The sequence below is a fragment of the Budorcas taxicolor genome, chromosome 15 (genome assembly GCF_023091745.1).
Source record: "Budorcas taxicolor isolate Tak-1 chromosome 15, Takin1.1, whole genome shotgun sequence".
NCBI lineage: Eukaryota > Metazoa > Chordata > Mammalia > Artiodactyla > Bovidae > Budorcas > Budorcas taxicolor.
In genome coordinates, this window is record NC_068924.1 from 46,906,389 (window position 1) to 46,932,522 (window position 26,134).

General features: G+C 38.8%; 1 protein-coding gene across 1 annotated transcript; it reads right to left on the bottom strand.

The window, feature by feature from the left end:
* Positions 1–2,056: 2,056 nt before the first annotated feature.
* LOC128060077 (tripartite motif-containing protein 5-like) lies at positions 2,057–15,693 on the bottom strand. The gene is made up of 7 exons (XM_052652318.1): positions 15,274–15,693; positions 14,579–14,674; positions 13,803–14,033; positions 4,589–4,611; positions 3,126–3,226; positions 2,821–2,847; positions 2,057–2,613 (listed from the first exon to the last, which is right to left on the bottom strand). The coding sequence occupies exons 1-7, from the start codon at positions 15,691–15,693 to the stop codon at positions 2,057–2,059; spliced, it is 1,455 nt and encodes a 484-aa protein (XP_052508278.1).
* Between the last annotated feature and the right edge of the window lie 10,441 nt (positions 15,694–26,134).

Below are 26,134 nucleotides of genomic sequence, written 5' to 3' on the forward strand. Positions count from 1 at the left end.
TTGTAGCAATGGGATGAAAGGAAGGAAAAGGATAAATTTAAAAGACCAGTTTCCCCCTGTTTCCAAGGATGAGTTTTAAGATGTGGATGTGTGCATACACACCAGAGAGGCAGAAACCGAAAAAAAAAAAATTATCATTAGACTCCCTTGTGGATTCAAAGATTGTCCAAAATTAAAGAAGCTGGGAATTTGGGGGAACTAGCAGAAATGAGAGCAGTCACACTTGATCCACTTTGGCATTTGTTTTTAAACTTTAACTCCATTGGAGGCTGAATTGGGATAAAAAATTTGAAAAGACTTGGGGATCCCACCAAACCCTGAATGAACATCCCCTGCAGAAATAATTCCCCTCTTATCTCACTAAAGGAAGATAACACTTTTTTCTTCATTCCTGACAACTTATGTCTCACTGTAAAACTAAAGTTGACCAGGGCACATAAAACACCTACCTACGCCATTGTTAAGAAATTCTACAATTACACTTCTGAGTCCTAATGTATCACGATAAATGACAGCTTTGTAAAGCTGGGGAAAGGGAAAGGGAAAGTTGTTCAGTTGTGTCCAACTCTGTGACCCCCATGGACTATATAGTCCATGGAATTCTCTAGGCCAGAATACTGGAGTGGGTAGCCTTTCCCTTCTTCAGGGGATCTTCCCAACCCAGGGATCAAATCCAGGTCTCCCACATTGCAGGCGGGATTTTTATCAGCTGAGCCACCAGGGAAGCAAAGCTGGGGAAACAGAGCCCAAATTAAAATCCAATTTCAAGGAAAAAGGATTAGTGCAGAACTTAAAAAAAAAAAGCAGCTACACATAAACATTTTACCATTAGGCAAAATTTAAAGAAAATGTCATTCTTTAATTAATTTATTGTATTTCTTAAAACTGGAGGCGTAATAATGTTGAAAATAAAGCAGCATGTATTCTGAAAATGATTTATTTCAGTTACAGTGAGAGGGAATCAGAATGAATATATGACACATTTTACTGCCACTTTTGTCCTAGGAGTTACAGAACTTATTACAAAGATTTTATGATTTCATGTTCACAATAGTAATTATGCAAATTCTGTATAATCTTTTTGTAAGTGAGGAACTGGATTCCATATAATTTAGTTTGCTTTATAAAAGCCTGAATGTAGCAACACCAAAATCATAATAAAATTTTAACTGTGATCACACACACATATGTACGTGCTTTTCTATGACAGAAAAGCTAGAGTGGTCTTAACAGCAACAAAGAGGTACCTAGGATATGAAAATTTAGATATTAGTAGAAAGAACCCTTGTGTCCCTGAAGGCCCAAATCTGTTGACTGAGACACTGAGATAAAAGTTATATTTTTCATTAATTAATAGATAAAGTATTTATTATTAAGTTGAGACACTTAGATGCTCTCTATGTGATAGCATTTATCTTCTGACAATGATCTTATGTATGGTTTTGCAGCTTTTTAAATCAAGATTACTTTAAGAAAATAAAGACAGCTTTTAGGGATGTTATTCTAGGTTATGCTGCTAATAATATGAAGAGAAAGGAGTTGAACTCAAGACACTCTGGACACAAAACTTACACTGTTAGTACATATGAGATATGATATTGTCTACTTAATTTCTTGATGAATAAGAAACATGATAGTTAAACAGTGACACTGCTTAAGATGCATCTGTTTATGAATGACTCCTACAATAGGTCCTCAATAATATGCAACAGTTATTGAGAAGCTTTTCTTCCTCATCTCAGTCAGTGGCAGAGGAAATGAGATTGTGAAAATTTGTCAGAAGTGCTGCCTTGATACTAGTCTTTCTTTATGGGGCATCAGTCATTTTCCCTTGGTGGAGGAAAAATGGTAAATTCAGATTTTCTCCTAATGCAAACATGATATTGTGGAAAATATGACACAATGAAAACTGTAAACCCTATTGATGAATGAAGGACATTCTAATGGAAGAAAGGGGAGGCAGTAAGGAAAAAAGGTAAGAATGGTGCAGATAAGCTCAGATGTGTTAGATCCACTCATAGTAAGAGGCACTACAGAGAGCTGGATGTGAGAAGGTTCAAGAGCTTGGCGAGCACAGATTCATGGGGACTTTACAGGTCATAGGATTGAAATACGGAAATGTGTTTTGAGGAAAGGAACATGAAGAGAATTTATAAATGAGAAATCCATGGTTTGTGACATTGAGAAATAAGAGTGTGCCAGCATTATAGTCTAGGAAAATCCCAATACGACGAGGAGGAACACTCAGGGAGAGGGTTAAGATCATGGGATATGAGGAGGAAGACTCATCAAAAGCATTATATACAGAATCATAGCTTAACCCTATGACCCAGTAGCCATTTCTAGGTTGGTATGTCGAGTAAACATATTGATGATTTCCATCAGCTTTTTCACCATACACGCCCAGGATCCAGGCACGTTTTTCTGACACGTCTACCTCCCAGTAATGTCTCCCTGATGTGATAACTGGGGATCCCAGGACACCATAATCGTAATCAACTTCTTCCCAACGTCGATTATTTCTTTGGTCTTTGTACACATATATCACTTGTTTTCGATCAGCAGAAATGGCAATATTTCGATTACCCGTTGTATGACTCACGGTCACGTCAACTGTTGAAAAATGAGAGGGTTATGTGAGGGCCGTGATGTAGTTTTATTTCAGACATTTTGAAAACTATATTGAGAATAACTTTAGTGGAAAGACAATACATTTGTATATATTGGGAGGGAAAATGGATGTTAAAACATGAAGTCTACTGGACAATGAAAATTTCGAAAAGATGATGAGAAAGGGTGGTTTGATGAAAATGTCCTTACCCCAGTAGCGTTGCATATATCTCAGCCCTGAAATGTTAAAAATCCACAATATTAAATATAAGCAAAAGATTCAGTCCTGTAATCTATTTTCTTTCAAATTAGGGGAAGGGCTCTGGTGAGGTAGCGAACTGGTGAAAGATAGGATAAAACCACATCTCTTGTCACTCACCATAAAATGACCACATCATAAGCACATAGCATCTGGGTTTTGTTGTCTCTATCCACACCGAGAAACTGGAGCCTCCTCTCCATTTTCCCTCCATCACAGAAAACCCAAAGACACCCACTTGGGTAGCACTCCTCACCACTAAACTCTCGCAGTATGTCTCTCAGATCAGGAGCTCGAAACACACTTCTCTGTTCCTTGGGAATCGGGTTTGGCTTCTTCAGAGTCAAAGTCTTACTCCTAGGGATGACAAAAATTGATGTCCACATCTCTCACTATCTATCCCTCTAAAACCAGACTCAAAATTTTCACCCCATTGATGCACTTGAATAGTCTTCCCTGCAGACCTTGGGGAGGTAGAGAGTGGATGCCTGAACTTGGAGACAGAAGAAATGCTGCTCATGTTCATCTTGCCAGTTACCCTCTGTGTGACTTGGGATGGTCTTGACCTCTCAGAAAGACAGTCTCTTTCTTCTATAATGAAATCATTGACCTCTCCCTCTCTATTTCCTAGAAATCATATGAAATTATGGGATACCCAGGTGGGAATAGTGGTAAAGAACCCGCCTGCCAATGCAGGAGACATACGAGACCTGGGTTTGATCTCTGGGTCAGGAAGATCCCCTAGAGGAGGGCATGGCAACCCACTCCAGTATTCTTGCCTGGAGAATCCCATGGACAGAGGAGCCTGGTGGGCTACAGCCCATGGGGTTTCAAAGATTTGGACATGACTGAAGTGGCTTAGCACACACATAGGAAATTATATGAAATAATGAATTTAACAAGGTAAACATTTGGTATCTCAAAAAAATCAGTTTGTGGAAAAGTCACTACGTAGATATGTATTTCCAAGAAAATGTCAGAAAGTTGAGGCAACAGGATCTGGCTCCTGGGTGTTCTAGACAAACCAAGTATGAGAACACTGTCTAGAATCCCCAAATCTTCAAAGGCTGTTTCTTGATAAGGAGAATATGTAAAGATTTCAGGTTCTCCAGAGACAAATAACCTTGAAGAAAAAGCCATTATGAATACTAAACTAATAGTGACCTGATTTTCATGTGTTTGTAAACAGCTTGAGGCTATCGTGTAGGTGTGCAAATTCAGACACAAAGATGCTAACTTTCAATTCTAGCTTAAGGCCCACATGTGCTTTTGGAAATCTAAACAGAAAGATATACAAGAACCTGTTCTAATATAACCAGGGAAGAAATTCAAATATAAAGAAGCTGTTTCCAGTTCTGGGTACTTGGCAGATAGAGAAGACTCAAACTTCCCATGATAAGCATAACTAAATATGGGAACCTGAGTTGCATAGTGACATAGTGTGAATGAAATATTTGTGGAGTCTGACAGTGCAATTCCTTAACCTAATATTACTATTCACCCTAACTCTGCAACTTTCCCTACTGTAGAAAATCCTTTTCACTCTCAATATTTATAGAACAATCTAGTCATGATTTGTGAATAAAAATTTAAGGTAAATCTACACCCCATTTTTTCAGCCCTCAACATTGTTTTATTCTAATCGGTCACCAGCTATGTCTAGGGTTTTTATTTTATTTTCACAGCATGAATGAACCATCTCTGGTCTGTCACACATACCTTTTCAAGATGTCATTTACATCCTAGTGAGAAAAGAGAAAATATGAGTCAAGAAGTATAGGTTCCCCAACATACAAAGCTTATTCACATCCCCATCAACTCCTGGTTTTGGGAATAGAGATTATCTCAATATGAGAGCCAAAAAGTAAAGACAAAAGTGAGGCCCATAATTTCAGGAGATTCATGTGATGTTGTCTGGTTTCCAAAAATGTAAAAAAGCTTCAACCCTTGTGGAAGTATGAGGCTTCTAGTATCTGGAGATGAGACATATTTATGGAAAAAACAAGAGATCTGTAATTCTGGTTCCCCATGAGGTGATCTGAATAATTCATTGTTCTCTCATTTATTCAACTGGACTGTGAAGTGACACTATTGTACACCAAGCATTAAACCAAGCTTTAGAGAATCAGAAATGAAATCATAATCTTAATATTCCTCAAGCTATGTAGATGGCTTTTGTTGAGAGTAAAAGCAAACATATATATCAATATAAGCTTTTCATCAAAAACCTGAAAAGATTTTCTCTTTTCTCATTTTATAAGCTCTGTTTTAGTGATCTCTTCTATTCCCTAAAGTCAGCATCTGTATATGTGCAGTTGATTTCCAACTCTTTCTTTTTCACTCAACTTTGTCTCATATTAATTTATTCAGTAGTAAATAAGCTACAGAAATCAATAATGTAGGATGTCTAATATGTAACTTATTATTCACCAACCAAATTGTCTTCTGTCTTGTACCCCATTTTCATAATGCTACCAATATACATTTACTGTCCAAGTACTCGTGCATTTATCTGCGATTTAGCCTCTGCTGAGTCTGTTCAATCCAGGTCCTTAACAGTTTTTAGCTATCTAATTGTCAATCATCACTTTTACTGTTTTATTTGTTTGAACAGGAATCTGCCACTTTATTTGATCTCTTTTACTAAAGATTTACCTACATGTCACCAAAAACTAGAATAGCTGAGTTTCCAAAAAAAACACAAACACCTCTTTGTATTAGGGCTCTTTTGTGTATATGATGAAGACATCAAATAAAACTACAATAAGTAGAGGAAGAATAAGGAATTAGGGTGGCAGTTGCAACTTTAATCATAGTTTAATTCTGAAGCTCAAACATTATTCTCAGAATCTGGTCTGTGTCTTTCTTTAATTCTATTTATTCAACCCCTAATGACTCTTTTTCCCAGTTAATGAGGGAAACACAAACCTCCTGATATAAACTCTAGAAGAAAAGAGAGTTTCTTCTCCCAGTTATAACAATGCTTGAATGCCTACAGGCATTCAGGCAATTGAATACAGGTAACTGCTTAGGATTAGTTGCCCACATTAAAGAGAAAATACTTTTGTCTTGTTGCTGGAAGGTAATGAAACAGTTTAGGTTGGTATCAGTCTGAAGTAGATCATATCAGGCAGGAAACATATAGTATATATTATACCAACCATTAGGAAAAAAACTAAAAAAATACAGTCAGATCTAAAATTTTATACTAGAAATATACGTTTAAGACAAAACAAACTAGCTAAAGAGAATGAAAAGAATGAAACTTACAATATCCATATAGTAATAGAAAGCAAATGGCAAAAGAGCAAATTTAAATATAAGTGTATTAGTGATTGCTTTAAGTTTCCTGTATTAATGCAGCAATTGAAACCAGAGATTGTTGACCTGTATAAAAAGCAAAATTCACCTATTGCTATTTGCATGAGACATAGTCAAGGCACAAAAAGGGCAAATGTAAAAAGATGGAAAAATATATACCATGCAAGCTGTAGTAAAAAAAAGGTCAAATATTTATGCTAATATTAAACAAAATATAATTTAAGATATATTATGAAAAGACATGAGGGTGATTTTATAATTATAAAAGATTCAGTTCATCAAAAAAATACAATTATAAATGTGTATATGCCTAACAGCAGAGCTTCAAAATACTCAAAGCAAAACCAAAAGGAAAAACACACAATTCAATAATAACAGTTGCAGATGTTAATAACTCACTCACTAATGAGAGAACAGCTTATATGGAAACATTCAAATTTATAGAAGTCATGAACAATGCTACCAACCAACTAGACCTAACTGATGTCTATAGCCCATTTTACCCTATAAATGAGAAACACATAATCTTTTAAAATTCATAATAAAAATTTTTCTAGGTATACAATTTTTTAGGCCATAAAAGTAACAATAAACATAAAAGTTTAAAATACTAAAGATGTGTGTTCTTTGGTTTTGACAAGATTAAATTAGAAATCCTCAGGAGAAGTGAAACTCAGAAATCACCAAGCATTTTCTCATTTACAACACACTTTAAAATACCCTAGGTTTAACACAGAATCAAAATTTTAAAAAGAAAATTAAAAAAAACTGAAAAGGAAATTTGAGAATAAGTCAAATTGAATGACAAAATTTAAACAATCAAAATGTATGAAATATAATTAATTAATTAAATGCACTTTGCCATTAAACACTATATCAAAAGAGCTTGTCTCAAATCAGTGGTCTAAATTTTCACTTCAAGAAAGGAAGAGTAAATTGAACCAGCAGCTCCCCCTGCACACATGTGCACAAATATATACACACATACAAATAAAAAAAACAATATATGGGCCCAAGAAACTATTTCTAGGAGATTGGTCTCAAGATGGTGGAATAGAAGGATGTGTACTCACCCCATTCTTCAGAGACCATCCAAATCACAACTACTGAACAGCCATTAATAAAAAAAAATGCTGGAACCTACCAGAAAAGATACTCTACATTCAAAGACGAAAGAGAAAACACAGTGAGATGGGAGGATGGGTGCTATTGCAGTGAAATCAATCTGATACACAACAGGTGAGCAAACCACAAACTTGGGAAAAAAAAAAAAAAAAAAACTACAGAAGTTAGCCTACAGGAGAGAAAATTCTGAGCCCAAGTCAGGCTTCCCAGCCTTGGGGTCCAGCAATGGAGGAGTCATCAGAGAATCTGACTTTGAAAGCCAAAGGAGTCTCATCACAGAAATTCCACAGGACTGAGGGAAACAGAAATTCCACTCTTGGAGTGTATGCACAAGGTCTTGTATGCACCAGGACTAAAGGGAGAAAAGCAGTGACCCCATAAGTGATTGGGTGAGGTCTACTTGCTGGGCCCCCTGCAGAAGCACGGGATGGCTTTTCATTGTGGCAAAGACACTGGCACTCATTGGAGTGAGCTCTCCTGGGGGCCACCATTATCCCTAGCCCTGATCGCAAGAAGGATAAGACTCAGTTCCACACACCACCAGTCTCTCCCATAAGAAAGCTTGCACAAAGCACTTAGATAACTTCATCCACCAGAAGACAGACAGCAAAAGCAAGAACTACACAATCCATCAGCGTATAGAATGGAAACAACAATCAGAGATAGTTAGAAAAACAAAAGATAAAACAACAGAAGAATATGTCCCAGACGAAAGAACAAGAGAAAACCCCAGAGAAAGAGCTACGTGACATGGAGATAGGCAACCTCCAGAAAAAGAATTTGGAATAATGATAGCGAAGATGATCCAGGATCTTGGAAAAGGAATGGAGGCAAGGATGAAGATGCAAGAAATGTTCAACAAAGACCTAGAAGAACTAAAAAACAAACAAGGGTGAATAATACAATATCTGAAATGAAAGTTATACTAAAAGGAATCAATAGCAGAATAACTGAGGCAGAGATTGAATAAGCAACCTGGAAGACAGGGTGGTGGAAATCACTGCTGCAGAACAGAATAAAGAAAAACAGCAACAACAAAAAATGAAACCTTTGGGGCAACATTAAATGCACAAATGTTCGCATTTTAAGGGCCCCAGATAGAGAAGAGAGAAAGAAAGGATTTGAGAAAATATTTGAAGAGAGACTTGCTGAAAAGTTCCCTAACATGGGAAAGGAAACTGCCACCCAAGTCCAGGAAGCAGAGAGTCCCAGGAAGGATAAACACAAAGAGGAGCATGCCAAGGCACATAATAATCAAAGTGACAAAAATTAAAAGCAAGAAAAAATATTAAAAGCAACAATAGAAAAATGGCAAATAGCATATGAGGCGATTCCCATAATGTTATCAACGGAGTTTTCAACAGAAACTCTGCAGGCTAGTAGGAAGTAGCATAATATATTTACAACCAAAAACACTCTACCCAGCAAGGATCTCATTCAGATTTGCCAGAGATATAAAGAGCTCCACAGAAAAGCGGAAGCTAAGGGAATTTAGCATCACCAGACCAGCTGTGCAACAAATGCTAAAGGAACTTGTCTAGGCAGGAAAGAGACCAGCAATCTGAAAAGTCTTGTAAGTATATATACTGCTGTATGAAAATGTCTCTAGAACAGCAAATGGCGAAACTATAATAGATGTGTACACAAAAAAGAAAAAGCAAGCCAAACACACTAAAGTGTTCATCAAGCCACAGAAGAAGAGAATAAGAGAGAAAGGGAAGAAAAAAAACCTACAAAAACAAAACCAATTAAGAAAACGGCCATGGGAACTTGCATATCAATAATTACCTTAAATGTAAATGGATTAAACTCTCCAAACAAAAGGAATAACCTGGCTGAATGGATACAAAAAAAGACCCATATGTATGCTGTCTACAAGAAACTCACTTTAAATCTAGGGACACATACAGATTGAAAGCGAGGGGATGGAAAAAGATTGTTGTTGATATTCAGTTGTTAAATGATGTCTGACTCTTTGGGACCCCATGGACTACAGCACACCAAGCTCCTTTGTCCTCCACAATTTTCCAGAGTTTGCTCAAATTCATGTCCACCAAGTCAATGATGTTACCTAACTATCTCATCTTCTGCCACTCCCCTTCTCACTTTGCCTTCAATCTTTCCCAGCATCGGGGTCTTTCACAATGAGTTGGCTCTTTGTATCAGGTGGCCAAAATATTGGAGCTTCAGCATCAGTCTTTCCAATGAATATTCAGGGTTGATTTCCTATATGACTGACTGGTTTGATCTCCTTGCAGTCTGAGGGACTCTCAAGAGTCTTCTCCAACACCACAATTCAAAAGCATCAATTCCTCAGCACTCAGTCTTCTTTATGGTCCAACTCTCGCATTTGTACATGACTACTGCAAGGAAATCCAACCAGTCCATTCTAAAGGAGATCAGCCCTGGGATTTCTTTGGAAGGAATGATGCTAAAGCTGAAACTCCAGTACTTTGGCCACCTCATGAGAAAAGTTGACTCATTGGAAAAAACTCTGATGCTGGGAGGGATTGGGGGCAGGAGGAGAAGGAGACGACCAAGGATGAGATGGCTGGATGACATCACGGACTCGATGGACGTGAGTCTGAGTGAACTCCGGGAGTTGGTGATGAACAGGGAGGTCTGGCGTGCTGCGATTCATGGGGTCGCAAAGAGTCGGACACGACTGAGCGACTAAACTGAACTGAACTGGAAAAACCATAGCTTTGACGTTATGGACCTTTGTTGGCAAAGTGATGTCTCTGTTTTTTAATACACTGCCTGAGTTTGTCATAGCTTTCTTTCCAAGGAATAAGTATCTTTTAATTTCATGACTGCAGTCACTGTCCACAATGATTTTGGAGCCCACGAAAAGGCAATCTGTTATTGCTTCCATTTTTTCTGCTTTTATTTGCCATGAAGTGATGATGAGGTGGCTGTGATGATCTTAGTTTTTTGAATGTTGAGTTTCAAGCCAACTTTTTCACTCTCCTCTTTCACCTTCATCAAGAGGATCTTTAGTTCCCCTTCACTTTCTGCTTTAGAGTGGTATCATCTGCAAATCTGAGATTGTTGATATTTCTCTCTGCAATCTTGATTTTAGCTTGTGAGTGATACAGACCAGCATTTTGCATGATGTACTCTGCGTGTAAGTTGAATAAGCAGGGTGATAATATACAGCCTTGATGTACTCCGTTCCCATTTTTGAACCAGTCTGTTTTTCCATGCCTGATCCTAACTATTGCTTCTTGACTTGCATACAGGTTTCTCAGGAGGTAGGTAAGGTGGTCTGATATTCCATATAATTAAAGATTTTTTCAAAGTTTGTTGTGATCCACAGAGCCAAAGGCTTTAGCACAGTCAATGAAGCAGAAGTAAATGTTTTTCTGGAATTCCATCATTTTCTCTATAATCCAATGAATGTTGGAAATTTGATTTCTGGTTCCTCTGCCTTTTCTAAACCCAGCTACTATATCTGGAACCTCTCAGTTTGTGGAAAAAGGTATTCCATGGAAGTGGAAATTAAAAAAAAAAAAAAAAGGCTGTAGTAGTAATACTCATGTTAGACAAAATAGAAGTTAAAATAAATATTGTTATAAGAGATGTATGAAGACACTACATAATGATCAAGGGATCAATCCAAGAAGTTGATATTACAATTTTTAAAATATATTGACCCAACATAGGAACACCTCAATATATAAGGCAAATACTAATAGCCAAAAAGGGAGAAACTGACAATTAACACAATAACATCAGGGGACTTTAACACCCCTCTTTCATCAATGGACAGATCATTCAGGCAGAAAATCAACAAGGAAACACAGGTTTTAAATCACACATTAGGCCAGATGGACTTAATTGATATTTATAGAGCATTCCATCCAAAACAGCAAAATACACCTTCTTCTCAAGTGCACATGAAACATTCTTCAGGATTGATCACATACTGTGCCACAAAGTGAGCCTCAGTAAATTCAAGAAAATTGAAATAATATCAAGCATCTTTTCCAACCACAATGCTATGAGATTAGAAATAAACTATAAGGAGGCAAAAAAATACAATATTGTAAAGTAATTAGCCTCCAACTAAAATAAATAAATTTATATTAAAAAAATAAACTATAAGAAAAAAATGCAAAAAAAAATGTCTGTGGAGGTTAAGCAATATGCTACTAAACAACCAATGGGACCACTGAAGAAATCAAAGAGGAAATAAAAAAGTACCCAGAGACTAATGAAAATAAAAGCACAATAATGATCCAAAACCTACAGGATTCAGCAAAAGAAGTTCTAAGAAAGAGGTTTATAGCAATTCAATCATACATCAAGAAACAAGAAAATTCTCAAATGTACAACATAACCTGATGCTTAAAGGAACTAGAGAAAGAAGAACAAACAAAACCTCAAGTTAGTAAAAGGAAAGAAATCGTAAAGGTCAGAGCAGAAATAAATGAAGTAGAGGCAAAGAAAACAATAACAAAGATCAATAAAACTAAAAGCTGGTTCTTTGAAAAGATAAACAAAATTGATAAACCTTTAGCCAGACACATCAAGAAAAAAAGGGAAAGGATTCAAATAAATAAAATTAGAAATAAAAAAAGGAGAAGTTACAACTGAAAGTGAAAGTGAAGTCACTCAGTTGTGTCTGACTCTTTGGGACCCCACGGAGTGTAGCCTACCACGCTCCTCCGTCCATGGGATTTTCCAGGCAAGAGTACTGAAGTGAGATGTCATTTCCTTCTCCAGAGGATCTTCCCAATCCAGGGATTGAACCTGGGTCTCCCACATTGTAGGCAGACGCTTTATCGTCTGAACCACCAAGGAAGTTACAACTGATACCATAGAAATACAAAGAATCATAAGAGATTACTACAGGAACTGCATGCCAACAGAATGGACCACCTCAAAGAAGTGGATGAATTCTTAGAAAGGTCCAAGGCTTAACCAGAAAGAAATAGAAAAGATGAGCAGACCAGTCACAAGTATTGAAATTGAAGCTGTGACTGAAAAAATCCAATGCACAGAAGTCTAGGACCGGATGTGCTCACATCTGAATTCTATCATGGGGAAAAGTTATCAACAATTCTTCTAAAGCTGTTCCAAAAAATTGCAGAGGAAGGGAAACCACCAAACTGGGAAAACTGGAAACTACATGTAAAAATGAAATTAAAACACTTCTTAACACCACACACACAAAAAAACTCAAAATGTACTAAGGATGTACATATGAGATGAAACACTATAAAACACTTAGAGGAAAATGTCGGCAGAACACTCTCTGGCAAAAATCACAGCAATATGTTTTTTGGATCTATCTCCCAGAGTACTGGAAATAAAAACAAAAATAAACAAATGGGACCTAATCAAATTCAATAGTTTTAAATAAAATGAAAAGACAAGCTACAGATTAGAAGAAAATATTTGCAAATGATGTGAATTATATGGGATTTGTCTCCATGTGGCTTAATATCATCAAGACAAATAACCAAACCAAAAAACAGGCAGAAGACCTAAATAGACATTTCTCCAAAGAAGACATACAGATAGCCAAGAGGTATTTGAAAAGATGTTCAACATCACTAATTATTAGAGAAATGCAAATCAAAATTATTAGAGAAACGCAAATCACCTCACACCAGTTAGAATGGCCAGTATCTAAAAACCCACAAACAATAAATGTTGGAGACTGAGTGGAGAGAAGGGAACCCTTCTGCACAGTTGATGGGAATGTAAATAGGTGAAGCCAATAAAGGTTCCTCAAGAAACTGAAAATAGAGCTACCATATGATCCAAGGCAACCCACTCCAGTACTCTTGCCTGGAAAATCCCATAGATGGAGGAGCCTGGTAGGCTGCAGTCCATGGGGTCGCTACGAGTTGGACATAACTGAATGACTTCACTTTCATGCATTGGAGAAGAAAATGGCAACCCACTCCAGTATTCTTGCCTGGAGAATCCCAGGGACAGGGGAGCCTCGTGGGCTGTGGTCTCTGGGGTCACACAGCAGCATTATCCTGCAAGGCCACTCCTAGGGATATGCCTGGAGAAAAACATTATCTGGAAGGATACATACCCCAACATTCACTGCAGTGCTATTTACAATAGTCAAGACATGGAAACAACTTAGATGTCCATTAACCAAGGAATGAATAAAGATATGATACATATGTGCAATGCAATGTTAGCCATTAAAAAGAATGAAACAAGGCTATTTGCAGCAACATGGATGGAAGTAGAGATGGTCATACTGAGTGAAGTCAGACATATAATATAGTGTATATTATAGGTATCATTTACATGTAGAATCTTTTCAAAAAGATACAAATGAACTTATTTACACAACAGAAGCAGACTCACAGACTTAGAGAACAAACTTATAGTTTCAAGGAGTGAAGGACGCGGGGGGAGTGACAGCACCAGAAGGAGCACCGCAACTTGAAAGCAATGGACACTTTGCTTCATTTCTCTTGTGTCTCAGATGCTCGGGCTTCTTCCCAACTCTTACCTGCAGCATCTGCATTGTTGACCCCCGCAGACGATGCTCTATTTCTGAGATGAGATTTCTCACCAACTGGCTCTGCTGGGCCAGCTCATTCTCAGAGTTTGCCATGGTACACAGAGTGGCTGTCTCCTCAATCTTCAGCTTTTGTAGTTCCTTCGTCTCCTCACTGTCCAGGATTGCTCTCAGTTTTTTAAACTCTGCCTGGACATTTTGTCTCTCATGTTGTGTTTGATTCTTCAGTAATGAGAGAAAGAGAGAGAAGAAGAAAACAATTTTTGGAGAAGCTGAATTTGCCTTTTTTTTTTCCTATCACATTTCAAAATAACGCCTCCAAGTCTGCATTGTTAAGAACAACCAAGAGCCAAAAAGATTCCAGCCTTCACACATCTATTCAGAATTCTCATGCTTCCCTGCATTGCTTCTGACCCCCACCAACCAACCTCTGCCAAAAAAGCGAACACTGAGGACAGAACCATGGGCCATTGTCAGATGTCTTTTTCAGAAGAGTCAAAGGGTAATGAATATGTCAAGAATGGAACATGGAATTGCTTAGTCATCCCCACCAGAGTCCCTCTAAAAGAATACCTTCCTTCCAATATCTATGTTCATTTGCTTTATGTCCACTTTTCAGCACCCACTCTTATCAGGGAAACAGTGAAGAAAAGGACTATTCAAATGACTTAACTGTCTGGGAACAAATAGGAAGGTAGCTCCTTGTGATCAACATAAGGTCCTGCCCAGATATCTGTCTAACTCCTTCAGGAAGTGTCTCCTCCTACCTTCCAGGCAGCAGTCTCTTCTCTGAAGTCAGACTCCAACTCCTCAGCTTCCTGCTGCTCTTGCTTCAGCCTCTCCAGAGCTGTCTGGAGTTTTTTCTGTTGAGAAAAGAATCACATCACAGTCGAGCTATGGATTTTCCTAACATCACTGTAGAGGATAAATGGAGGAGAAATGAGCCTGATTTCCAAAGAGAATATGCTTTACAGGAACTGAGAACAGCAATTAGACTCTATTATTTGAAAGAAGACCTGAGGTGGGGAAGGTGTTCTGTAAGACTGAAGAGAGAAAAGTCATCATCTTCTCACCTAGAGAAGACTGGTTGTTTAAGAAGAAACCTGATCCTACAACAAGGAAATAGCTTACATTTCAATCCACCCAGTGTCCTAGTTACCTCTCCTGTTCAAAGAATTAAAGAAAGCTTCTCTTGGGCATGAATCTCTACGTATTGGCACAAGGTACATGGATGTATACTTCTAGGCTAAGAGTCTGTGTATAGAGTTACTACTTTGTAATTGTAAAAATGCACATTTATGTCCTTCAGACATCAGAAGGTGAGCATAGGCCCCAGGTTCATGGTGATTAGGTAATTAAAGTCCAACGTAATGGACTTTACAATGTAAAGTCAAATGTAAAGTAGACAGTTCTCATCAACTGTAATTTTCTGCCCTGTTTTCTCTCCATTGTGGTCTCTTACCTGGTACTCCTGGGTGACCTCCTCCATGAGAAATGTAGGGTGACCACAGTGCTCCTGGGACCGCTCACAAAGCCAGCAAATGACCTTCCCATCCTCTTCACAGAAGAGCAGGAGTTTCTCTCCATGGTGAGCACAGAGATGTTTCTCTTGCTCCTGCAGGCTCAGTTTGACCTCCCTGACCCTCTGCACTATGTTGGCCAGGTGCCAATTAGGCCTCAGTTTCCCAGATTCATAATTCATTCTGCACACAGGGCACTTTCTTGCCCCATTTTGGCCAGTCACAGACTCCTTGCTGTTTGTAGTAATGCAGATTTGGCAGAAACTGTGGCCACAGTCAAGGCTCAGGGGCTCTGTTAGAAGCTCCAGGCAAATGGGGCAGGTCACCTCCTCCTGTAGGTTCACCAATTTTTCTGAAGCCATAGCACCTCCTCACTTTCTCCTACTTGTCCTGACTTCTGTGTGTTCTCTTGCTCACAGATTGCTACAGGATTGGGAAGGATAAAAAGGAACAGAATAAGAAAGGTAGAAAAACATGGTACTAATTGCTTATAAATCAAGTACAGGCCAAGGTCAAATTATTGAAGGACAGAAAAGAAAACGTGGAGAAACAAGGATCTTGGTTACCAAGTCAAAAGGACATTTCATAATTTAATGCTTTACTATCAGCTCAGTAAATTTAATGATTCTTATTATTTAATGTTACTTAACAAAAGTATAGGAGAAGGCAATGGTACCCCACTCCAGAGGAGTGGGCCCATGGACAGAGGAGCCTGGTAGGCTGCATTCCATAGGGTCGCTAAGAATTGGACATGACTGAGCGACTTCACTTTCACTTTTTACTCTTATGCATTGGAGAAGGAAATGGCAACTCACTTCAGTGTTTTTTTTTTTTTTCACTTCAGTGTTCTTGCTTGGAGAATCCCAGGGATGGGGAAGCCTGGTGGGCTGCCACCTATGGGGTCGCACAGAGCCAGACATGACTGCAGTGACTTAGCAGCAGCAGCAGCCACAAAAGTATGACCTGAAGCCTTTCTTACTAATATACTTGTATGACACACCATTCAACCTGATTTTTCTTTCCCATGCCCAAGAAGTATCTTCAGTATCGAAAGGCTGAGATCACTTAGTGTCTTTGGGATTTTATATCCACTCTTCTCTCAATATGAGATGCTTCCCCTGATATCAGTATGACTCTCTCTTATGCTTTGGTAAACTCTTTCCTGATGTTCTTTCATCACAAAGAACTGCTCTAACTAAAGTATTTATGTATAACCACTGCCATTAATTGCTGGACATTTGCAATGATTTCCCATATTATTATGACATAGTATATTACAATGTGTTTATACATATGATTAGAGCAAATCCTTCATCAGATGAGTAAATAGAGCCAGTGACTTACAAAGATCATGCATCTTTAATACACTGAATGGGTTGACCCTAATATATTGACGGCACTCCTTCAGAGGCCTGTGTTCTATCCCACTGAGTTAATCTGAGACAAACAGAAGTTACTTCATGGACTCAATTATTCAGAGCAATGTGAAGGGTTGTGTGGAAATGAAGAAATCCAAACCAGCTGGATAGTTCTACAAAGTCTTGAGTGTGTACATATTGATTTCCCGTTGGCCCAGAAATATTCTTAGGAGCATTGATAGGAGTCTAAAAGAAGTATGTGTATGATGGTGAGGAGGGAGTTAGTATAAACAGACTCATAGAATAACAGAAGTCAGATATATAAAAACATATAAACATAGATGAAATGAATGTCAGTCTTGAGAAGAAAAATCTCAAAATATTAGGTCATATTATTCAACTAATTATTGTTGATGAAGAATTATGTGCTGGCATCTGGATTAATATCCATACACAGTAAGATGAGTTCAAAAAGATGATTTAGACCACTGTAAACTTGATATTCACCTGGAAATTAGTAGTAAATAAAAATTCAGTCTTATATATACAAAAGATCTTATATAAAGATACCACTATAGAGACATATATGTTTATCAGAGATCAAATAATAGGGGTAAAAAAAAAGGGGTTATCCAAGAATTCCAACTTGAAAACATAAGGGCTGAACTCAAGGAAGATGAAGGAAACATGGAAGGAAAGGGAGTATAAACATTTTAGGTGTAAGAAATGACCTGTTCCTTGAAGACACAACCTCGTATATAGGTTTCAAAAGGCCAGTGTGACAGGGGCACAGAAAAGCGCCAGGCCCTTGATATCACAAGAGGCTGCAGTGACATTAATTATGATACTTCCTAGAATTTGTAACATTTTGCAGACTCACCTCCAAAACTCAGGAGAAGTTATCAGTGTTTTCCCATCCGAGAAGAGTAGGGGCATGACCAGGTGGGACCTTGGGCTGTGAAGTGCTGGATGGATCCAGTGTGGCATTGGGAAGATCAGGTAGGATGCAGCTGCTCAGGAGAGAGATTGAAGGGTTAATAGGGTAGCAGAGATGTGCCTGTAAACGGGTCTCTCTGCTCAGGCTGAACATCCTTGCATACGAGGCGTTCTGCCAAAGAGTCTGGATACAGCCTTGAGTTTAATGGTCCCTTGCAAACGAGGGAGCATTCCCTTCTTGAGATAAGAGGGAGATGAGGGCTTTGTGCAGACTCTGCAGTAGACAGAGATTTCACTCCCCTTTGCTGTACGATAACATGTATGCACCTGTACTGAAAAGGCTTATTCTTACAGTCTGGAATTCTGCCTAAGGAGGGCTTTATAATAATAAACGGCAATTAGTTTGCCCAGTTCTGTTCCTCTGGCCAGAGTGGTGTCCTGTCTGTCTCTTGTGTGTCTTGTATGTTCTGTGTCATTTCACTCGTAGTAACCAACAGAGATGATGATAGTTTGAGAGCAGGGTGATGAGGGGAATGCAGGGCAGCATATGAGAGTGAGAGATAAAGAGGCAGGATTCTGTTTTAGATTAGATATGTAGTAACAACGGTTAACATCAGGTCTGGGCTCTTTCTTCCTATAAAGATAATACTGGCTACAATTCTCCTAAGTCTGTGTGAGTGTATGTGTGTGTTGTTTTCTGGGAAACCTATTGGATTACAATTGACTAGAAGTTCTGCTGCCTTTCAAGAACGCATTATGGATAACACAATTAGTTTGATATAAACTGCATTTGGGAGTAGGAGGGCATTATATAGTTCTTAAATAAACACAGTTGGTTAGAATATAGCTCATTATTCACAAGGAGATTGTGACTATCATCATCAAATAAGTCTCTTTTAAGTACCTGAAAACTGGTGCTCCTGGTCTTTTTACAAGGTAATCAGCTCACTAGGCTTATCTCACCTGTGGTGGGTTCACACACATCCATCTAGTGTGGTTCCAAAGCTGAGATGATGGGGATAATGCACCTCCTGTAAGGATCATCTCTGAGAGCTCACCTGAGGCACTTATGCCCAGTGTTGTGTCTCCTGTCCTGATACCTCCAGCTAAGCTTAGTAAACTCGCTGGTGAGAGTATCAATAGCCTTGATAGGAAGACCAAAGGGCCTCAAGTGGCAGGAGGAAAGAAAACTTCAATGGCAGGCTTTTTTTTTTTTTCTTTTCTCTTCTAATCCTGTGCGGTCATGGTGATACCTGGCTCCCTCTGAACTTAACCTTATCTCAAACCTTGAGCTAACCAATGCATTTTTCTCATGTAAATGTCTTTCTTAAGCTATGTTAGTGATCTGTGTTCATCGGAAAAGACCCTGATGCTGGGAAGATTGAAGGCAGGAGAAGGGGACGACAGAGGATGAGATGGTTGGATGGCATCACCGACTCAATAGACATGAGTTTGAGCAAGCTCTGGGAGTTGGTGGTGGACAGGGAACCCTGGTGTGCTGCAGTCTGTGGGGTTGCAAAGAGTCAGACATGACAGAGCAACTGAACTGAACTGACTGAATGAACTATGCATTTGTTGGAAATCTGCCTTTCTTCAAGATTCATGTCATTTGCTTTATGGCCAAGGATGACTCACTTTGTGCCAATGCTATCTCACAATGCATGTTGTGGGTGAGAGGTCTGGTGAAACTCTCTCAGTTTTGAGGCATTTCCTTTCTCTAATTAGCAGCTTGCTAATTGGTATATAACTCCTTCTAAGACTATCAAGGGGGCACTCTTTCTGTCCCCTTCTGATGTCTATGTCAGAAGCTTTCCCTCTTTCATACTTTAATAAAACTTTTTTATACAAAAAGCTCTGAGTGATCAAGCCACATCACTGGCCCCAGATTGAATTCCTCTCCTCCAGAGGCCAAGAATCCTGCATCATTCTCAGCTCATAGCAGCAACCTTTCAGTAGCTTATGTGCTATGGGATTGTGTAAGTGGGATCTGTGATCCAGATTTGAAACCACTGCTAGTGGGCAGGCAGGGGGGCAGCACAAAGTGACAGCACAGAGAGGCTCGCTCTTCAGCTTGGAATCACTGTGGCTCTCTGGCCACGGTCTAGTCTCAGATGTTCTGTGGGGGCTTCAAGCAGATGGGGCTATGAAACAACAGACGAGGAAAGGGAACATCTCAGATGTTAGTCCATATCTCGATGGTTGCCAGAGTTTGCTGGTGAAAGAAAGATCTCCAGTATGAAACAGCTAATAAATTTCCCTTTGCTCTGCCCAAGGGATGTGGAACTCATAAAGGCTGAATAGAGATAAATTGAGACTTATTGAAATTCCATCTGTGCCATGTTCATCCTACATGAAGGAAACCTAATAAAGAATGAGGCTGAAAGTGAAGCAGAAATGTTATCCAGTTAAAGGTACAGAAACTCAAATAGCTCAGAAGCCATATGCAGTTTGCCCATGGCTGCAAAGATTATGACCCAACCAGACTCTGATGAAGAACAAGATCAGAGGTGGACATTATATCAAGTTCATTTTATCAACTCAAGCTGAGTTCCAAATGGTAACGGAGCATCCAGCTATTTCTCTTCAATCCAACCAATTTTGAGATGCACCAAAAGCGTATAGAGACAGGAGATACAGAGCAAGCATTCAGCCATGAGGCTGCAGAATTTATATTCCCTTCAGGACTCCAAAGAGCTAATACGTCAAAGTTGATGCGGCACAACTGACATGGAAGGAACTAGTCTCTGTACACGAAGGCTGAACCCACCCCTCGACTTCTCCCTAAGCAGTGGCCCAAGGGCTCCAATGCAATGAGAGACATAGATATGGGAACATGATGGCATTTGCCTGATAAAACTGTAGGCCTCTTGGCTGCCATGGTGTCAGGTGACTGAATCTTATATGTTGTTTTTCTCACATCTGAGCACAGAGTTAAAATACCTCAGAGGAAACAGCTATAGATAAGTAAAAAGGACATAAAAAGAAAATAATTATGCAAAATTCCTCGAAGTAAATTTATATATAGAACTTTCTTCTTTTGTGATTCCAGTAAAACTGTTTCTCTAAGTAGGGTAAAGCCACAGATTATGGATGTTATATGTTACTTAGAAAATGAAATTTTGCTTTGTTTTATTTCCCAGGCAGTCATCTATTATTATACACCATAAACTCCTTGTGATACTAGCAAATTAAAACCTGAAACAGTAAACTAACAAATCAATTCTAAAATTCTGTAGTTTTTGGCCTGACAGAGGTGAACTGTGTGAGCTCAGAAGACAAGATTCTAACACTGACTATAGCTGAGAGAGGGACAAGTAATATGTAATAGAGATGATAATTTCCAAAGTCAACGTTGAAGAAATAAGATTGGTCAGAAGCTTCCAACATCCCTTATTTTAGGACTCTACCTCCCACAGACTGATCTTTAGTCAGCACTCTAACCAGGAAGCCTGCAGGCTGGGCCATTTCCTCTTTTAGAACAGACAACAAATGAAACTCACCCAAGCAGATTTTGTTTTTTCTTCTGTGTGTCTTTCAAACTCTTCCCTCCACAAACCACTCAGCAACCCTCACATCCTAATGCAAAAGTTGTGAAGACAGGCAATGGGCAGATGTGTTCCGGATTCACTCATCACACCAGCACCTGACCTCCACTAAGATCTCTAATGGATGACAAGTGAAAATGAAAGCTAAATTCTAGAGGGTGGAGTATGGGCAAGAAAGGAGGAGAGAAACTATAGACCAGTAAGAGGTGTCTACCTAGGACACTGTGAGGAAACAAGGCTTTTATTCCTGAGCCTGGTGGGTCAGTGAGTATATTTTATTCTTTTCTCAGCTTTTCTCCTAGAAGCTGTTCTCAAGTCTCTTCAAAATAATAAATCGTTTGGAAAATCAGGCTTCATAAGCAATGCAATTTCAGACACTCACCGTGTATTGTTCCATATTAAGGAGCTGTCAGGAGGAGGGAGTAAAGTACCCTCTTTTCCCCAGTGAGGACCCACACTGAGGGCTCCCCTGAGGCAGTAACACTGGCATGCTCTCCTCTGGCCTGTGTCCACCAGCTGAAGTAAGTGAATGTGGACAGTCTGTCTTATTAGGTCATGTTGGAGGAAATGGCTCAACAAATCTGAAATCACTCAGGTGGTCAGTCAGAGGGGTGATCACAGAGTGGATAGTTCATTGACAGAGACATTCAGAAGCTGGCTGCCATATGGCTAAAATGAGACTTTTCCTAAATAGGTGGAAAAAGAGGAAACTGTAGGAGGGTTATTTGTTGGACAATGGCATCTAATGCTGTTTATCATATAATCCTTAGAGTCTTATAAAATGAAGCAGGGAAATTAGTTTGATGGCTAATTTTGTGTGTTAACACTGACTGGTCATTTGTGTCAGACATTGTTTCTGGGTGTGTCTGTGTGGAAGTCATTTCCAGATGAGAACAGAATTAGATCTGTGGACTCAGTAGGCTACCTTCCCCAGGGTGGGTGAATATTATCATTCAATTTGTTGAGGGACCTGAAAAGAACAAACATGTGGAAGAAGGAAGAATTTGCTCTTCCTGTTCCTGCCTGCATGCTTGAGCTGAGATGCAGCTTTTCCATGGTCTTCAGACTAGACTGTACTGTGGCCCCAAGCTTCAGTCTTGGACTGAGTTACATAGATTTCCAGTCTGCAGATGACAGGACTGGGATTTCTCAAAGTCTATAATTATGTGAGCCAATTCCTTATAATTAAGCACTTTCAAATAAATATTTATGATGAAAATAGATAGATATATAGATACATATTCTACTTCTCTGAAGTACCCTGACTAATACAGTGAAGAAAAAATTCTGTGTTTTTTCTTCAGAGAGACAAACTGTAATAATGATAATGATATAGATCAACAGCACTTTCAAAACACATGAGCCAAAGAGTGTTATTTTTCAGGTTTGTGTGTGTGTGTGTATGATATGGAGTTGTATGAACTGTTTAAAAATTTTGAACACTCAGTTCACTTCAGTCAGTTGCTCAGTTGTGTCCAACTCTTTGAGACCCCATGGACTGCAGCACGCCAGTTCAAGGTCCATCAAAATTCCAAAAACTTACTCAAACTCATGTCCATCGAGTCAGTGATGCCATCCAACCATCTCATCCTCTGTTGCCCCCTTCTCCTCTTTCCTTCATCTTTGCCAGCATTAGGGTCTTTTCAAATGAGTCAGCTCTTCACATTAGGTGGCCAAAATATCGGAGTTTCAGCTTCAACATCGGTCCTTCCAATGAATATTCAAGACTGATTGCCATTAGGATTGACCGGGTTGATCACTTTGCAGTCCAAGGGACTGTCAAGAGTTTTCTCCAACACCACAGTTCAAAAGCATCAATTCTTCTGTGCTCAGCTTTTTTTATAGTCCAACTCTCACGTGCATACATGACTACTGGAAAAATCATAGCCTTGACTAGACAGAGCTTTGTTGACAAAGTAATGTCTCTGCTTTTTAATATGCTGTCTAGATTGGTCATAACTTTCCTTCCAAAGAGTAAGCGTCTTTTACTTTCATGGCTGCAATAACCATCTGCAGTGATTTTGGAGCCCAAAAAAATAAAGTCAGCCACTGTTTCCACTGTTTCCCCATCTATCTGCCATGAGGTGATGGGACCAGATGCCATGATTTTAATTTTCTGAATGTTGAGTTTTAAGCCAGCTTTTTCACTCTCCTGTTTCACTTTCATCAAGAGGCTTTTCAGTTCTTCTTCGCTTTCTGCCATAAGGGTGGTGTCATCTGCATATCTGAGATTATTGATATTTTTCCCGGCAATCTTGATTCCAGCTTGTGCTTCATCCAGCCTGGCATTTCGCACGATGTGCTCTGAATATAAGTTAAATAAACAGGGTGACAATATACAGCCTTGATATACTCATTTCCCAATTTGGAACCAGTCTATTGTTCCATGTCCAGTTCTAACTATTGATTTTTGACCTACATATACATTTCTCAGTAGGCAGGTCCAGCAGTCTGGTATGCCCATCTCTTTAAGAATTTTCCACACTTTGTGATGATCCACACAGTCAAAGGCTTTGGCATAGTCAATAAAGCAGAAATAGGTGTTTTTCTGGAATTCTCTTGCTTTTTCAATGATCCAATGGATGTTGGCAATTTGATCACTGGTTCCTCTGCCTGTTTTAAATCCAACTTGAACACCTGGAAATTCATGATTCACATACTGTTGAAGCCTGACTTGGAGAATTTTGAGCATTACTTTACTAGTGTGTGAGATGAGTGCAATTGTGTGGTAGTTTGAACATTCTTTGGCATTGTCTTTCTTTGGGATTGGAATGAAAATGGATCTTTTCCAATTCTGTGGCCACTGCTGAGTTTTCCAAATTTGTTGGCTTTTTGAGTGCAGCACTTTAACAGCATCATCTTTTAGGATTTGAAATAGCTCAACTGGAATTCTATCACCTTCACTAGCTTTGTTCACAGTGATACTTCCTAATGCCCACTTGACTTTGCATTCCAGGGTTTGGCTTTAGGTGAACAATCACACCACCACGTTTAGCTGGGTCATGAAGATCTTTTTTGTATAGTTCTTCTGTGTATTCTTGCCACTTCTTCTTAATATCTTCTGCTTCTGTTAGGTCCATACCATTTCTGTCCTTTATTTGCATGTGTCCATATTTGCATGAAGTGTTCCCTTGGTATCTCTAATTTTCTTGAAGAGATCTCTCGTCTTTCCCATTCTATTGTTTTCCTCTATTTCTTTGCATTGATCACTGAGGAAGGCTTTCTTATCCCTCCTTGCTATTCTTTGGAACTCTGCATTCAAATGGATGTATCTTTCCTTTTCTCCTTTGCCTTTTGCTTCTCTTCTTTTCTCAGCTATTTGTAAGGCCTCCTCAGACAACAATTTTGCCTTTTTGCATTTCCTTTTCTTGGGGATGGTCTTGATCACTGCCTCCTGTACAATGTCATGAACCTCCATCCATAGTTCTTTTTTATCAATGCATTCTGTTTCTAAAGCAGAGAAAGGATCATAATGTTAAAAATAAGCTAATATATATTCTGAAAATAACTTATTTCAGTTACAATGAGAAGGAAAAATAAAATGAGTAAACATTATATTAGATTACCTTTTGTGCTAAAAGTTTCAGAAACAAACATTGTATTGTTTAATATGCAATACTAATTAGGTAAATTCCATATAACTTTTTTTTTGGTAGAAATAATATCCTAGATCTCATAGAATCTAGTTTACTTAATAAGAGCAAGTATGTAGCAATACTGAAATTATAATAAAACTATAACTATAATCCCACAAACACAGACAGACATGCACATAGGCCCGCATGCTTTTCTATGACACGCAGAGTTGAAATAGTCTTGACAGCATCACAATGGTGATCTAGGCTCTCAAAAATGTGGTGTCAGTCAAAATAATCTTTGTGTCCCTGAAAGCAGAGACCTGTTTAATGAGACACTGACACAGGTTATATTTTTTAGCATTTAATAGATCAAATATTTATTGAGACACTTAAGATGCTTTATACTTAATATAATTTATCTTTTGATAATTTATGTATTGTACAGTTTTTATATCTATCAAGATTACATTCAGAAAATAAGCACAGCAATTAGTGATGTATTCTAGGTCACACTGCCAATATGTGAAGCGACAGGACTTGAAATAAGATACTCTGGGCATAAAACTTCCACTCTTGGTACGTATCATTTATGATGTTTTCTTGTGGGGAGCCAGCGTGAGGAACTCCGCCCATGGCAAAGGTCATGAGGAAGGAGGCTTCGGCATATGCAAAGGCAGGATCGAGCCTCAGGAAACCCCTTGTTCCCGAGCATCTACCCCCAAAACCAGAGTCTACCTATTTTACTGTTTCATACTTTCACCTACACCTCTGACTTTATGGGGGGCTGTTCCCCACCGGTTCTCTTGGAGAAGGAGTAAACTTGCAGCTCCAGTCAATAAAAATTCCTGGGTGTGACAAGGGTGTCTCAGGTCAAACCTCTCTGCTGGCAGACTAGCTTGTGTGACAGGATTATCCATACTCCTGCCACTATGCACATGATTGTTTACTACCTGTCAACCATAAACAGCACAGAGAGTTTGGAGTATTTTGAAAATCTTAATTAGCATAGGGCTTTTCTCATTGTTGAGTCAATGATTGCCGCCAGGCCTCCATATCCTTAGGCACCTGGGAATATACTAATGTATTTGGAATATAGAAAAGGAAATATAGTAGTTTTTGATGTTAGCAATACTAGACTTTTGAATTTTCTCTTTTGTTATAGATCACTGTACTTTGTTATAAATCACTGTGTCCTTGCTATGTAAAAATGCAACTTTATCACTATCTTAAGACTAAATAGATCTTAAGGGGAACATTGGTGAAGGGTTTTCATTTGTTGGGCTGATGTTTGCTGGTAAATCTCCATATTCCCTGCCCTTATAATGGATATAACTAGCATATAGGAGAAATAAGTATTAACCTTTAAGATTAATCATGTTAACCTTA